The sequence below is a fragment of the Urtica dioica genome, chromosome 4 (assembly GCF_054948205.1).
Source record: "Urtica dioica subsp. dioica isolate 48M chromosome 4, U.dioica_male_clone48M_v1_H2, whole genome shotgun sequence".
Classification (NCBI taxonomy): Eukaryota; Viridiplantae; Streptophyta; class Magnoliopsida; order Rosales; family Urticaceae; genus Urtica; species Urtica dioica.
Window position 1 is genome coordinate 11,556,055 of NC_142759.1, and position 16,439 is coordinate 11,572,493.

Here is a 16,439-nt window from a genome sequence, read left to right on the forward strand (position 1 = left end):
CTTTCTCTATTTAGCCAAAGGCTTTTCTTTCTTTTTCCCTAGAAATGTAGGTCTGCACGTTCGAGATTCAAGTTCAAACCAGATATGGTACATAACCAGTTGGTCAACTAATAATACCCACCATTAATTTCAGAAAATAAGGTTAGGATTAACAAATCAATCCCTATTGACTGGTTTCTTCTGAGACGTAACAACGACTGAATCATTACTATTTACCACCCCACTTGACTTTAACCCCACCGTTTGATTGACATGCGACAAAAGAATCATTATACTTGGAATGTGGAAACCAAATGCAAAAACATAGCAAAAGCTGTTAAAAAAAAAAAAAAAAATTCAGGCCAGAGAGATTTCGAATATATTCTTTTCGAACAGAAAAACGCAGAAGCCTTTCATTTCACCTAAGGTAACCTGTCCCCATTCCAGCTATTCCTCCATAGGAAGGAGAGAATCGTCACTACCTTCAACCCCAAGTTTCTAAACAAGCTTCTCGCTCCATGTCACGTCACGATCAAGGAAAACCTAAACCTACTGCCAGGAAACTCCTGGCCCGTGAACAATGGCCCGAGCCTCGGCCAGAGAGAGAGCCATGGCTAGCATCATCTGCTCCTCGTAACCCTCGGGGGCGATCGGGTCGTTCCGAAACTCTCCCTCGACCTGGTCTGGCAGCTGCAACAGCGCCGCGGAGCCGCTTCCGCCGGAATCTTCCGTCGCTGAGCTGGCGTAGCTGGTCCCGGCCTCGGCCACCTCAGAGCCGTGGTCGAGGTTGTTCCACTCTCTGTCGTCCCTCGCCTGAGCGACCCCGCAGTCCGACGATATATCAGCAGAGGTCACCGCGAGAGGGTAGTTTGGGGATTCCACTCTGTTGTAGAACCGGCTGGCTCTCGGGGCCATGTTGCTGAACGTCGACCCGTTGGTGACTTCGTTGTTGAGCGGAGATTCGCCGCTCGTTTGTTGGCGCTCCGCGAGGGCTGCTATGGCGCACGCCAGACCACCCGACGGGGATGAGGAGGACGGGCCCGCAGCCGGTGCAGCCATGGATGACGGCGACACGTAGCGGTCTTCGGTCGAGTATTGTTGCCCGGGAGAAACAGCGTCCGAGAAAGTAGGGGTTTTATTTCTCCCACTCTCCTGTAAATACCAGTAATAGGCAACATGTACAAGTCAACACGACATTTGGAGAGCTAGAGACACTCGGCTTGAACCAAGGACCTCCTCATAATAAACCAAGGGCATGACCACTAGACCAATAACTCGTACAACAACTTGTATTGAAGATTGGGATATGTTGCTACCTGAATGGAGAGCCAGATGGCCTCTATGACCATTATGTCCTCGAGATCCAGATCAAATTCATCCTCTCTGCAGTTCCAGGAAGTTCAAAGATCAGCATGAAAACATAAGGGAATGTATTCCTAAAAATTGTTCATTGTATAATACTTTCTGTCTTGCGCAATGTGATTTTAAATAAGGACTGTCTACACTCTGCACTATGTTTGTTACATTAGTTTATGGGAGAACAAGAGACACGTAAAATAGTAAGTTCTAAAAAAGGAAACCCATTAAATGCTGAGGTAACAGGGTTTTTTTTTTTTTTTTTTTTTTTTTGTGTGTGAATATGGTAACACTAAACAACACACCTGTGTGCTCTTAGTGGTGGAACTGGTCTCAGCGTTGGTACAGAACACAAGTCTTGTGAAGAAACAATTTCGTCACCCTCGCCTGTAGAAAACTATTTACCACTTCTAACTGGCGAAATTCAACATTTATAATTGACACGAATCATATGTCTATGGAAAACATACCATTTTCTGAGTTGTTCTCCTCGACCTCTGATGATTCTGTGTTTCTGCTTACAGAATCCAATTCTTGTCTTTTCTGCATTCTTTCTTCATCATCCAAGAGTTCCTGTTGTCGCATCCTGATTTTAGCTTCTATTACTCGTTGTTCTTCCTGAAAAATGGAAGATATTGTTGATAAAAGTTACAATCAGTCGCGTTAACAAACCAGAGGATCGATGTAAGATTGCAATTAAAGCATAAGATTGACTAAAAATGGATAATAATAATAATAAATAAATAAAATATATCTTACGATTTGCTCACGACCCTTCTCTTCCTTAGTTTTTACACCACGGTATTCCACAGCATAATTCGAAGTTTTGCAGAAGGGGCATCTTATAAAGTTATGTACAACAAAGGAAGAGAACATATAACAAACCAAAATAAAGCAACTAACAAACTTATTGCTTCGTGTTCGTGATACAAAACGTCAACTTTACAGATATAGGACAGAAAATGAAGGATACTGCGTAGGCCGAGTGGAATTGGGAACCTTCATCTGCAGAAAACACTCTGGAGAAATCCCAAAAAGAACCATCAGATTGCATGGATTCATTAAATCTATCGGATCTTATAGAATTAGAATACATGTATACCTGTGCATATGCCTTTCACGCAACATCTTGATCTGTTAAGACTAGGATAATACTGAAGAAAAAAACAGACGAGAATTATGTTAAGAGCAGCAATTTCACAGGTGCGACACAATCACAACAAATTGAAAACTTTAACAACTGACCAAACATCACTACTTATTCATTAAGTTTTCTTTTTGAAATTCTTTTATAATTTATCTTTTAAGGCATATAAATGGGATGAAATTAGTAGAAGCCTAACCAGAAAACAAATTGGACATTCCTCTAGATCACATGTGCATTCTTCGTCTCCAGGATAGCATGGAGCAAGCTTAGACTCAAGTATGAGCTTCTTGAGTTTCTTATGATCCACATCTTTATGGTGATAAAGCCCTTGAGGCCTAGTGTACTTCTCGTCAATCACATGCCTTCTCTTTCCAAGCTTGTTACCCATTCAATATGACCTATTCTGTTCTTCTTTCTTGAAATTTGAATTCGTCAGCGTCTTCTATTCTAGCTGAACAAGGAATAGAACCCAAGACTCCAACAATATCTTTATCTAATTTCTACGGACATGCTTCAAGTGTTTTGAGAACACGCTGAGCAGAAACCATTACCAATAATATTGACACCGATTCCACGATTTGTTTTATCGTCTAAACCACGCAGATAAATGTAGTTTTACTCGAGGCATCTTAACAATGACCAAGATATCCTGCAAATTTGTGAAATAAAATAAATTACAAATGCATAGGTATAGAAAGTTATTCCAAAGACAATATTAAGTCCAAACAAATGACAATTTCAAAGTTATTCCAAATTTGTATTACCAAAAAAAAAAAAAAAAAAAACAGTCCGATAAATATATTTTCCCTCGTATCTTAACTGACCCCGAACGATTTGAGGTCAAATTGGCAATAATTTGCGCTGAACTAACAGAATGAAATATACATAAATAGAACAAAACTCTACTCAGCCTCAAAACTTTCCTCCCGACACCAGCCAAATTAGTGCAGAATTCGCACAAATGAACTACCTAAACTCGCCAATAGGCTAAGGAAACAAAAACGTCATAGATATGAGCATTAACCTGCTGAGACAAGTCTCAATAGCCCTAATTTCCATAAACATGTATCTAATTCGCAACAAATCGAAACGAATAACAATCGCGAAAATCACGGAGCCACAAAGTACAATGCAGCGAAACTGAATCAGGAATCTCAAATCCAACCGAATTCTCACACAGCAAAGCAAATCGGTGAGTTAAAAAAAATCCACAACAAGCACGAACTCTCTGAAATTCGAAAAATGACAATCACACAAGAAATAACGCCACAACGAACAAATCAACTCGAAATTCGAAAAAGAGCGAAAGGAAACAAACCTCGGTTCGGCTCGCGAAGGCGACCGAATAACTCCGAGTCCGACTCGGAGATGAGAGGGAAAATGGAGAGAGGCGAGAGAGGGATTTCACGACTCTCGAGCTTTCATTTTCCCCGTCTTTTGAAAGTCTCGCTGCTTATATAAATTTATGATGGGTTTTGTTTGTGTGTATCAAAGCTTATTACGACGGAAAGCTTGAGAGAGAGAGAGAGACGGTGGAGTAGAGTAGTAGAGGAGGAAGGAATCATCAAAGGCCTGAAGGAAAAGAAAGAAAAGTGCCGACTCAACTATTTCCTCTCTTTTTTTTTTCTCTCTTTCACTTCTATTTCACGCGCGGTTTTACCACACGTTACTCAATCGCGCGTTAATCTTGGGTTTTTAACGACGTTAATTTCGGTGTTAATTGTATGAATCCTACTGTTACATTCTTAAAAAAAAAACACAAAATTATGATGTCCCAATTAATTCATAATTTCGAAATAATAAAAAAAATATTTTTTTTAAATAATTTAGAAGAAAAGAAATTGGCTTATCTTTAATGTAAATTAAATTCCCATGAAGTATATGCATATTTATTCACCCTTGCCCATGTTTCTATTTTCGAGGGGTTTTTTTAAAGGAGAAAACATTCATATTTTTATTTTGTTGAATCTATCCTTTTTCTTCTCTAAATTATAAATTTTGTAGCATTGCTCTCTACTATGAAATTTCTGTCTGAAAATTCCAAATGCCATCACATACACATTAATGTAATACAAAAATAATTGGTCAAAAAAATAAAAATAAACTAAGGAAAGGTCTCATAAGTTGTTGTTTCTAAAAAAAATATTAATAAGGTACATACATTGACGTAGTTATATAATATTTGTGGTCAAAAACTCATCACATATTCACATGTAACATGAACACGTGAAATGATGAATATTTGCTATGTTTCACGTAACGCCCCACCGAGCTGAGTGGGCATAGATTTGCCGTGCATTTACATAAAAAAAATAAAAATAAAAAAGACTAATTATTTATTATAATACGGCTTACCCTTTGTCAAAGATCTGCATGTTTAAATCTTATCCTGTCTATCAAATCCAGCCGTCCAATTGGTTGACACAAGTCATCGCGTTACGATATCAAGGCATTATAAAATCCTAAAATTAAATATCAAATTTTGACTCGGTCCGAATCCAACGGCTCACGTGTCTCCTGGGAAGATGACAAACTATATGTACAATAGTTTATCCTCATTTATTTTCTTTTGGGGCTTACTTTTTGTCTTCTAGGGTCTAACTATAAAGAATGGGAAATCGGTGGTGTTTGGTTTATCCAATTTTGTTAAGGAAGGTGCGACCAAAAATGTCTTATTATATGCGTCCAAATTTATCTTTGCCTAATGAAAACCTAACCGCAGAGTGAATAGTGATATATTTCAGAATCAGTACAAAAATAGTGATATATCAATGGTCACGAGATATTAAAAAAAATGGCATTTGTTGTGAGTTTGTTGAGAGTTGAGACTTGAGACTTTGGAAGGATAAAACTATGAGTTTATGACCGATGAGTATTTCTATACACTTTGTAAGAAATTGGAATGTTGTACCATTAATGATACGCATAAATACTTTTGAATGTTAATGTCACCGATATTTTTTTGTATCAAAATTATTGTTGTCACACCTGTGTTTTGATTATGGGCACATTGATAATGATTGAGTTTCAAGAAATGGCAATGACGAATGCCAACAAAAGTTATGGCATGTAAATAGCTGTCATTTTTATGATTCACAACGGTTTCTTTGACCGTAGTGGAATGAAAGGGTTGATTGATTTGGTAGTTTCTTTTCTTATTTTTAGAAAGGAAAATTTTGCATATAAATATGGAAGTAAATATATACGCACTAATTCATGTGTAATAAATTTAGATATAATGGAATTCAATTCGACCATGGATTCCTGGTTGATTTAATCGATTTAAATTTCAAAAACAAGCTTCAAATTATACGTGCAATAAATACACAAATGGGAAAAACTTTGAACGCAACACATATTCTTTTCGTAAAACACCTATAATTAACAATATAGATTGCCTTTGATTGAGTTTAGGAATTGAGTTTTTCCATAAAAAAAATCATTGCGTGATAACACAACTAACTTATTTATTTAATATTTATGAAAAAGTGATGATTTATTTAAACAATATTTATTAAAATATTCGATGAGAAAAAAAATTAGCAAACTATAACGCATTATAATTTATAATAAAAAATTCTGATTTTGTACTTGGGATTTTGACACAAATATTACTAAATTTATGTCACTTTACTAAAATCAACCAAGACTTCAAATTTCACAAAAATAAGTTTCACGACCGTTTTCTCGTTTCATGATCGATATGCTATAAAATTTTAAAATCATTCACAAAATACATAAGTATATGACCAAATTATCACAAAAATTTGGATTTCACGACAAAATGGTCATGAAATTATGAATGATATTAAAAACTTTGCAAAATTCATTCAGTAATAAAACTATCAAATTTTGAGTTTTAAATCATTTTGGTAAAATAACATGAGTTTAGTAATATTTGTGTCAAAGTCTCATTTAGATGGGTTCATATGAAGGACGGTGGGGCATATAATCCATATTGATTATTAAGTAATCATAACCTTTAGATACAAATGAAACCCAACAACACGATATTTTAATTTGTTTGTTTCATTAATTAGTGTTATGTAACCACGGGTATTCCTCCGCCATAAGCGAGGGTTATAGATAAAAGTTTATGTGGTTCCGCCCACATTTTAAAAAAATAGTGTTATGTTTAAACCGGTGAAATAATACTTGTAATGGCTTCAAAATATCAAATATCATATTAAAGTAGCCGCAATATTAGTTTAACATATAATTACTTAATGTGGTATGAAATTATGGAAGAGAAATGTAAGATATGTACTTAATAAATGTGTTGATGATTGTACAATCACTCACTCTTACATGTAAAGGACTTAAGCAATGTATATAACATAACGTCCTCACTAGGTAACACTTGAGATCAATTTAAAGTCTCCTAAAATAGCGCTTCTTCTCTCTCTCTTCTCTTTATTACATGGTATCAGAGCCATAGCTCTATTCTTATTCTTAGATCAAACTCAAGCTATTCCATCAATGAAAGCTCGTCGTTGTTTCAAAGTGCTCCAAACTTATCTCCGCATCTCAATCCTCAGTCTCTGCATCCCGATCGAAAAAGCTACGTGTTGTGGAGATCTGAAGTCATCCCCTGTCACGGCTTTGGATCTTGCTCATAACTGTTTCAGCACCATCACAATTCATTAATATACGTGCAGATCCGCTTGTGTGGCAGCTGAACCCAGAGTTTCAAAGCTGTATTCGCTACGAGTTCATTCGAGGTATGAAATGTGATTGAGAAGTTGAATTCCACTCAATATAAGGCCAAACTTCTTCAGCTTTGTCTTCCACTTTAGACTACAAAGAAAGGAAACTCTTCAATTGAATAGTTCATCCTCGAGATGAAGAACTTCGCAAACATTCACAATACCTCTGGATCTATGATCTCTAATGAAGGATTGATTATATACATCTTAGCATGTGTTGGCCGATAGTACGAATCTATGGTAATCAATCTCACTTCACGTCCAGGCGAATTGAATCTTCAGGTATTCTATTGTCACTGCGCTGAATAGTTGTTTTGCACTCAAGGATCTTGGTCAGGTCAACATGTTCCTTGGCTTTGAAGCAACTAAGCGAGGCTCAAGTTATCATCTCACTCAATGCAAGTACACTGTTGATTTGTTGACTAAGACCGACATGATAACAGCAAAGCCAAGTTCGTCACCTATGTGTCCGTGTAAAAAACTCTTGAGTGAAGGGGTGTGTTACCCGAGAATCCTCAATTATATAGAAGCAAGATCGGAGCATTGCAGTATATGACTTTGACGCGGCCTGACATAGTTTTTCTAGTGAATAAGCTAAGTCAATTTCTACAAACTCCAACCACTGAGCATTGGAGTGCATGTTATAAAATTATATGATATCTGAAAGACACACTCTACAGAGGAATCTCGTTCTCCATGTTAATTTTGTGTGTTTCTCATGTGTTCATTGAATCTCGAGCTCGATAGATGATCGCATGTCCACAAATGGATATTGTGTATTCCTTGGTGAATTGGTGTTTTAAAAAAGAAAAAATTGGTGGCACGCTCGAGTTGAGAAGCTAAGTACAAAGCAGTTGCAGAAGCTGCTTATGAGTTAACTTGGCTGCAAAATCTGCTTCGAGAACTTGGCATTCAAGTGCAATGACCTGTAGTGTTGTGGTGTGACAACATAGGTGCAACATCTCTCGCAGAAAATCATGTATTTCATGCCACGATCAAGCACGTGGAGATCGATGTACACTTTGTTCGAGATATAGTAATTGCAAAGGAACTGGAGATAAGGTTTGTTCACCAAACAACATATATATTGACACATGCACTCTTAATTCCATGCTTTCATGATCTTTACAACAAGCTTACAGCGCTATGAAATCTCGAAGATGTTGAAGGCTCGTTTTCAAGCTTACTTCAATATGAAGGAACTGTAGTTTCGCTTGAGGGGTTGTGTTAGATATGTATTGGATGACTATGTTGATGAATGTACATTCATTCACTTTATGTGTAATAAGCAGTTGATGTGTAACTGAGGTGTGAAGGATTTAAAGAATGTATATAAGCTTAAGTCCTCGCTTTGTAACACTTGAGATCGATTCATAGTCTCCTAAGAGAGCATTTTGCTCTCTCTCTCTCTCTCTCTCTCTCTCTCTCTCTCTCTCTCTCTCTCTTTCTCTCTCTCTCTTCTTAACAAACACTTGTATTTTGAAGTTTGAAATTATAGCTAGCAATTTTTTTAAACTCATGTTGAAATGTACTACTATAACTGTTAAATTACTACTCATGCAGAACTAGCTACAGACTTTGGGGGCATATGTCCCCTACGCTTTTGAACATTAAATTTTATTATTTTCTACACTTTAGTTTAAGTTTTATGATTTTTTCATATATATTGTTCGTGACTAATTTCGATGTTGTTGTACAACTATCTATATCGTATTTTGGTTAACACTACTAACTAATAAACCCAATGCTGATTAAATATAAATTTGACTAAGAACTCAAGAGAATAAAAGTCTTCCACAAATTTATGTGCTCGTCAAAAAAACGCCAAGCCACCCAAGACGAAGAGTCAACTCCTTGGACTCGACGAGGAGTGGCATGAAGACCTCCAGCAATATAACCAGGCAGTGAATCAGCACCATGCTTGCTTTGATCAAGGCTGAAACCCTAGCCACGTGTCGTCGCATAAACATATACACACGACCGAGACCGAGACGGACGTCCATCTGCAAAAGAAAAGTCCAACCACGAGCATTTTGAAAATATATAAAAAAAAACTTAGAATTATAAAAGAAAAGAAACGAAAATCAAAACAAGTTATAAAAGCGCAAATAAGACCTTTATATATATACAAGCCCAACTTATTAGAATTAAATAATTAAAAGACATTTTAATGAACTTTAGATGTTTATTTTGGTGAGAAAAATATTTACAGATGAATTTATGTAAAATATTTTTTTGTAGTTGATCTTTATTTAGTATGGCATTACCTGTAATTGAGATGGAGAAAATGGTCTTAAAAGGGCTTCAAATTTTAAGGCAATTTTTTTTAAAAAAAAATAAGCTGTTTTATCTAATTTATTTTAATATAGGTTTAAAAATCCCTAAAATTTACATTATCTTCAAAAGGAAAAAAAAAGCTAAACTGTTTCTTATACAGAAAATTAAAAACTAATAAACCCAATGATGATTAGATATAAATTTGACTAAGAACTCAAGAGTATAAAAGTCTTCCACAAATTTATGTGCTCGTCAAAAAAACGCCAAGCCACCCAAGACGGAGAGTCAACTCCTTGGACTCGACGAAGAGTGGCATGAAGACCTCCAGCAATATTACTAGGCAGTGAATCAGCACCATGCTTGCTTTGATCAAGGCTGAAACCTTGTCACGTGTCGTCGCATAAACATATACACACGACCGAGACCGAGACCGACGTCCATATGCAAAAGAAAAGTCCAGCCACGAGCATTTGAAAATATATAAAACGAACTTAGAATTATAAAAGAAAAGAAACGAAAATCAAAACAAGTTATAAAAGCGCAAATAAGACCTTTATATATATACAAGCCCAACTTATTAGAATTAAATCATTCAAAGACATTTTAATGAACTTTAGATGTTTATTTTGGTGAGAAAAATATTTGCAGATGAATTTATGTAAAATATTTTTCTGTAGTTGATCTTTATTTAGTATGGCATTACCTGTAATTGAGATAGAGAAAATGGTCTAAAAAAGGCTTCAAATTTTAAGACAATTTTTTTAAAAAAATAAGCTGTTTTATCTAATTTATTTTTAATATAAGTTTAAAAAGCCCTAAAATTTACATTATATTCAAAAGGAAAAAAAGCTAAACTGTTTCTTATACATAAAATTAAAAGTTGTGTCTCCAGCAATATAACCAGGCAGTGAATCAGCACCATGCTTGCTTTGATCAAGGCTGAAACCCTATCCACGTGTCGTCGCGTAAACATATACACACGACCGAGACCGAGACAGATGTCCATCTGCAAAAGAAAAGTCCAACCACGAGCATTTTAAAAATATATAAAAAGAACTTAGAATTATAAAAGAAAAGAAACGAAAATCAAAACAAGTTATAACAACGCAAATAAGACCTTTATATATATACAAGCCCAACTTATTAGAATTAAATAATTAAAATACATTTTAATGAACTTTAGATGTTTATTTTGGTGAGAAAAATATTTACAGATGAATTTATGTAAAATATTTTTATGTAGTTGATCTTTATTTAGTATGGCATTACCTGTAGTTGAGATGGAGAAAATGGTCTAAAAAAAGCTTCAAATTTTAAGACAATTTTTTAAAAAAAATAAGCTGTTTTATCTAATTTATTTTTAATAGAGATTTGTAACTAACTAGGCCACTTTAAACATGTAATTTTAGATCTAGCATATGTTTGACAATTTTTAGGGAAATAGCCAAATGATTTATGTGGCAATAATTAAGGTCTTATTTGCCTTTATTTATTAACAAATTCGTTACTTTCTCTCTACTATTTTTTTTAAATAATTTTTTTTTCATCAAAACTTCAAAAATTCGTATCTTTCTCATACGAACTCGAAATTGAGTGATTTCAGATCCTACAAATTCGTGGCGTCGAGATCTTCAAAAGTAGACCCATTGTGTTTGATGAAAAATTATGTTTAATGCATCATAGTTACGTTTCCATTTATTTTTTTGATAATTTCAAAAATTTCAAGTTATTTCTATATCTATGGTATTAAACATGATTTTTCATCAAACACAATGGATCTATTTTTTAAGATCTCGACGTCACGAATCCGTAGGATTTGGAATCACTTAATTTCGAGTTCATATGAGATAGATATGGTTTTTTGAAGTTTTTATGTAAAAAAAAAAATGTATGAAAAAAATAGGAGAGAGAAAATTACGAATTTGTTAATAAATAAGGGTAAATCAGACCTTAATTATTGACACGTAAACCTGTTGGCTATTTCCCTAAAAGTTGTGAAACATGAACTAAAAACAAAATTCATAGTTTCATTTTGGCTATTTTGCTACACTACCCTTTTTAATATAGGTTTAAAAAGCCCTAAAATTTACATTATCTTGAAAGAAAAGAAAAAAAAAAAAAAAAAAAAGCAAAACCGTTTCTTATACAGAAAATAAAAGGCTAAGCCTGTAATGTCAGAAGTGGGATTTGAACCCACGCCCTCTTTCGAAGACCAGAACTTGAGTCTGGCGCCTTAGACCACTCGGCCATCCTGACTTGATTACCGAAAAGTGTTTCAATATGTTCATATATAATTTATTTTACTTATCGAGTTCGTTCCTCCCCGTTATTGCAACTTTCGTCCTCTTTTATTTAGTCCGCAGCTTCCCGCTCTCCTCTCTAAACTTCCGTCAGAAAAACGCAGACTTTGATTTACAGACCGCCAAAACTCAGCACACATTCATTCTCTACTATCAAAAAGCCTTTCAAAACGATAGAGACGAGTGGAAGATTGAGAGCTCTGGAATTCCTGGCTTCGCTCTCTCCGATTTACCCTTTCTTCCGCGGAATCGGACACCTTCGGCCAGTCGAACCGAGGTTTGTTCGTTTTGGTGTGTCTTTTAGTTTGTTCGCAGATGAATTCGAGTCAGTTTCAACCTCCGTGGTTCTCTATGGTCCCACCGAACCCGCCGATTTCAAGCGCCTTTTGGACTGCTGAGAATGTCGGCGCTCGACTCAAGGATTTGCAGGACTCGCTCGCTCTCGCCAAAGCAATGTACGATTATTGTTACAATCGTATTACTGGATATCATTGTTGGCCTGCGTTAGGGTTTTTGCTCTAAAAGTGGCGTGTTTTATATTTCTGTTCCATTATTCTGAGAATGATCTCTTTTTTCGAAGGATTCCTAAAGATACGATGTTAGTTAGGAACGAATATGGACTTAGGGTTTTTACTCTTGTCATGGATTTGTTGTTGTTTTGTTCTGGATAGGAAGAGAGAACTTGAGACGTTGATCGTGATCAATGACTGTAAAGGGTCTGTAGAAGAAGAGGAAGACAACATTAGAGGGTTCATTAAGGTCTTGGAAGATAGAGGGGTTAGTATGGAATCGCAAGTCCCGGTTTCAGTGAACTCTGCCAACTCTTTGATGTCCAAGTTGAGGTTTCTGGTCGAGCCATTCAAGGTTGTAACAGACGAAATGTGTCCGTGGGAAGAAAAATCTGCGGTGATCCGATTATCGAATAAGATGAGGAAGTCGAAGCGGAACAAGCTGTGGAGGAAAAGGAAGAGACGGCGCGTTGCAGACACTCTCGCAAAGGTTTGCTGTTTTCAGTCCCTTGTATTTCTAATATCGGCTTACTTGTCTCGTTTTCATGATCTTAGGAACGGGAAAGGTTCGAACTAGCTGATCAAGAAGCTGATGAATGGAGAGCCAGGGAAATTGCCAAGTATATCGCGCAACGCAAGGTATATTAATTAGAACACTCATTTGTCTGGTTTTCTTAGGTTTCCATCGGCTGACAAGAAACTGAACTTGATGAAATACTTGTTCGCAAAAATGAATAAACCTTAGTATTTGATACCAGGCTTCAGCGATCACATTGGCTTATCTGGGGTTTTGGCTTGTGGGTTTTATTTAGGTAGAAAAGATGAAGGAGATTGCAAAGGTTAAAGCAAAAGAAGAGAGGAACAAGCTAGAGTCTGAGGTACAGATCAGTGACACTCGAAAATACTCTTAACCTAACTCTCTTTAGGTTTTACATCGATAGTGAAATGTATATTTTGCAGCTTGAGCTGGTGCTGATTGTGGAGAAGTTGCAAGAACTGCGTTCAATCAGGATCGAAAAGTTGAAAAAACAAGGTTTAATATCTATTAAATCTCTTTTGTCTGTGATTTCTTGTTTACAATTTTATGCCATATGTTTTTGAGGTTAATGTCCCTTCTCACAATATAGGCCATTTTCTTCCCGAGGAAGACGACAAATTCCTCGAGAGGGTTCAAGCCGCGGTGGAGGAAGAGGAGCGACAAGCGATCGCAGCAGCCGATACAGAAGCCGCCAAGGAGGCTATCGCAACGGCCGAGGAATCGAGGAAAAAGACACTCAACACCATCCCCGGGACCGACCCGGAAGACCACAAAAGCGACGAGGCCACGGAAAATATGGACCCGGGTTCTTCGAGCGAACCACCCGTCCCGAACGAACCAGAGAAGACACAACAAGGGTATAATTTTAGTAACAATAACAACGGAGCTTACGATTCAATCAGAAATCTACCGATCGAGATGTACCACTACTATCACGGCAGCAATAAGGATATAGGAACTCTCATCGAGGTGTCTCTGTATTTTATTAGAAAAATATTTCTTATTTAAATATTTGTGCCCCGTTTCGAAAATATTAACTAGGTAGATCATCTGCGTGCAGGTTAGAAGAGCATGGGACGCCTATATTCGACCGGGGGGAAGGTTGGGTCGCTGAACCTTAACTTTATTCTTTTGTATTTTCTCCGTTTTTTTGAATTATTTTAATATAATTATATTTTCAGCCGGATACCGGGACATTGGATTCAGCCGCCGCCTCCTTCCAGCGAGACTTGGGCGTCTTACTTGGCAAGGCCTAAATGACATGCTGCAATACTAATCGACATTTTTTTTTTTTTTGCTTCATTTACTCCTGTCTTTTTTTTTCACATTGAGGTCCTAAAATCTTTCAATGTTCGGTGATGAGAAACTGGTGTCATTAACAGGTAGCAACTTAAGGAAACAAAACGCCATTTAAGAGCTCAATTAGTCTACAATTCTTTGTAACAAGGTTTTTATTTATTTATTTATTTTATCATTTATGTCATTAGTATTTAGAACAAAAATTAGTATGTACAATTGTACATACAAGTTGGCAAGTTGTCAATTCAAGTTTCCACGTGAAAACTACAATATCTATGGTCATTGACTCGTTCCCTTAGCTTGCATTGTAAACATGTGAGTAAACCTGGACTAGCGGTAATAACCGCTAATCCCGTCCCGCCCGAGCCCGGACTCCCGTTGTTTGGCCAAACGGGAGTCCCGTCCCGTTAATGAACGGGACAGTAGCGGGACTCCCGTCTAACGGGATTCGGACCCCGTTAGGCGTAAAAAAAAGAAAAAAAAAAAGAAAAAAAAATGTTTTAAAAGAATTTAAATTAAGTGGGTAGAAAAAAAGAATAAAGAAGAATGTGAATTTAAAAATGAGCCTCCTAAAAAACCTCACTGACCCCTAAAAAAGTGCGACGGCGAGGAAAAAGAGCACCCTTTTCCTCGTTAATTATTTGAAAAATTATCCCGGACAAGGGCCGGGATATCCCTTAGGTATACGAGGTAGTCTAACCATTGATGTTTACATTTGCGAAATCAACTTCAAAATCGTCAAGAATATCGAAGCACATGAATGTTTATTGTGCTCGATTTCTATGTTGAATCCAATCCTTACCACTCATCAATGCTTCGACCATCTCCGGTTTCAAGCTACATCTTCAATCGTCGATGATACGGCCCGCGCTACTAAAAGCCGCCTCAGATGACACGGTTGAAACATGGATGGTGAGGATGTCTTGCGTCATAGATGACAAGACCGAGAACCTTCTCGCATTCTGTCTCCACCAAACCAATAGGTCGATGGCTTCGTCATCCGGTTTGACCCACTCGTTCCGATCGTACTCTTGGATCTCCGAATGGGACCGTGCGTCGGCTAGGCTCGACCTCGTCTGACTTGTCCCAGCTTCTTGTTGTTGAGGCGATGGGTTGTAAGCGGGCGCGTTGACGAAGACATTCGTGTATTGGTGTCTTCTTGGATACTGCATCTGTGATTGATTTGCTTGTGTTCGATATTGCGGTAGGAGTTTCGCCTCGTATACCCTGAAAAGATCATAAAAAGCTTGCACAATCCTCGCGAGATCAAGTGCAACGTAATCTTCGTCCTCGAAATGGTTTCTAATGTACTTAAGAAATTTTTTTAAACCACCAATTTTACATCGGCAGTCTAGAATGGCTCTATTACCGTATAGTAATGGAACCTTTCCAGCCCCCCAATATTTTAGAAACTTGGCTCTCATTGCTTGAATACAATCTTCAAAAATTGTTTCGTTTTTATATTTATCAAAATGCATAGCAATTGCGGTCATAGTATGAAGACCGAGAAAAGAAGTAGGAATGTAAACAGCAGAGAGATAACAAGTTTCTTTGTAAAAAACGTCGAGAAAAGAAACAAATGATTCAGCCTTCCCAATATCATATTTGGTGATAGCGTCATCACTATGTTCACTGTTAATGTAAGAAACAATAACATTGACATAATGCTCGGATAAAAAGTTGGTCAACGTGAGAAAGGTAGAATTCTGCCTAATTTTGTTATCTAGGTGAAAGGTGCGCTCTTGGAGACCGTTTAGTCTAAGGCGTCTCTTAAGCTCGTCTACTCTAGAGGTTGAACTATTTATCCAACTAATGTAATTCATAACCTTGTTGATCGAATGGTCATAACTAGCGGCTCCAGCTTGAACTATGAAGTTTATGATATGGGTAGTACATTGTTGATGCAAAAGGGTATCGTCAACATTAAGTTTCTCCTTTAAGTCTCTAATGATGGCGTTGTTGCTTGTGGCATTATCTAAAGTTACAAATATAATACTATCGGTCAAACCCCACTCAGCTATAACACTAACTATGATGTCTAAGATGTTTTGACTAGTGTGAGAACCTTCTATCCTCCTAAAGGCTATGATACGTTTGTTGAGGTTCCAATCGTCGTCTATATTATGCACTACAACACTCATGAAATCCATATTTGATTGACCAATCCATATATCCGAGGTTAAGGCTACGCTATACCTACCAGATGATATTGTGTCTTTCGTTTGTTCATTTTCTCCTAAAAACCATTTTAGGATATCGGTTCTCAAGGCTTTCCTAGACACTATTTGAACGTTTGAAATTATAGAACTCATGAATCTAACAAAGCCT

The 16,439-nt window shown here is 36.8% G+C and overlaps 2 protein-coding genes and 1 non-coding gene across 3 annotated transcripts; 1 reads left to right on the forward strand and 2 right to left on the reverse strand.

The window, feature by feature from the left end:
• Positions 1–99: 99 nt before the first annotated feature.
• LOC149400426 (RING/U-box superfamily protein) lies at positions 100–4,092 on the reverse strand. The gene is made up of 10 exons (XM_089612509.1): positions 3,801–4,092; positions 3,034–3,131; positions 2,679–2,933; positions 2,438–2,489; positions 2,309–2,354; positions 2,095–2,176; positions 1,806–1,953; positions 1,641–1,722; positions 1,296–1,362; positions 100–1,131 (listed from the first exon to the last, which is right to left on the reverse strand). The coding sequence occupies exons 3-10, from the start codon at positions 2,868–2,870 to the stop codon at positions 529–531; spliced, it is 1,272 nt and encodes a 423-aa protein (XP_089468635.1). The 5' UTR covers positions 2,871–2,933; positions 3,034–3,131; positions 3,801–4,092; the 3' UTR covers positions 100–528.
• Positions 4,093–11,637: 7,545 nt separating this feature from the next.
• On the reverse strand, positions 11,638–11,721 carry TRNAL-CAA (transfer RNA leucine (anticodon CAA)). The gene has a single exon. It is a non-coding gene; the product is annotated as a tRNA-Leu (tRNA).
• Positions 11,649–14,286, forward strand: LOC149400428 (U11/U12 small nuclear ribonucleoprotein). Its single transcript, XM_089613103.1, has 8 exons — positions 11,649–12,220; positions 12,437–12,764; positions 12,830–12,913; positions 13,087–13,152; positions 13,235–13,307; positions 13,402–13,781; positions 13,873–13,913; positions 13,994–14,286. The coding sequence occupies exons 1-8, from the start codon at positions 12,081–12,083 to the stop codon at positions 14,070–14,072; spliced, it is 1,191 nt and encodes a 396-aa protein (XP_089469229.1). The 5' UTR covers positions 11,649–12,080; the 3' UTR covers positions 14,073–14,286.
• The last annotated feature ends 2,153 nt before the right edge of the window (positions 14,287–16,439 follow it).

Coding starts and splice junctions, on each gene's coding strand:
- LOC149400428 (XM_089613103.1), top strand. CDS start 12,081: ATGAATTCGAGTCAGTTTCAACCTCCGTGGTTCTCTATGGTCCCACCG. Junction 12,765..12,829: donor TTGCAGACACTCTCGCAAAG/GTTTGCTGTTTT, acceptor TCATGATCTTAG/GAACGGGAAAGGTTCGAACT. Junction 13,914..13,993: donor TATATTCGACCGGGGGGAAG/GTTGGGTCGCTG, acceptor TTATATTTTCAG/CCGGATACCGGGACATTGGA.
- LOC149400426 (XM_089612509.1), bottom strand. CDS start 2,870: ATGGGTAACAAGCTTGGAAAGAGAAGGCATGTGATTGACGAGAAGTAC. Junction 2,177..2,308: donor AATTCCACTCGGCCTACGCA/GTATCCTTCATT, acceptor TAACTTTATAAG/ATGCCCCTTCTGCAAAACTT. Junction 1,723..1,805: donor GGAGAACAACTCAGAAAATG/GTATGTTTTCCA, acceptor AGTTTTCTACAG/GCGAGGGTGACGAAATTGTT.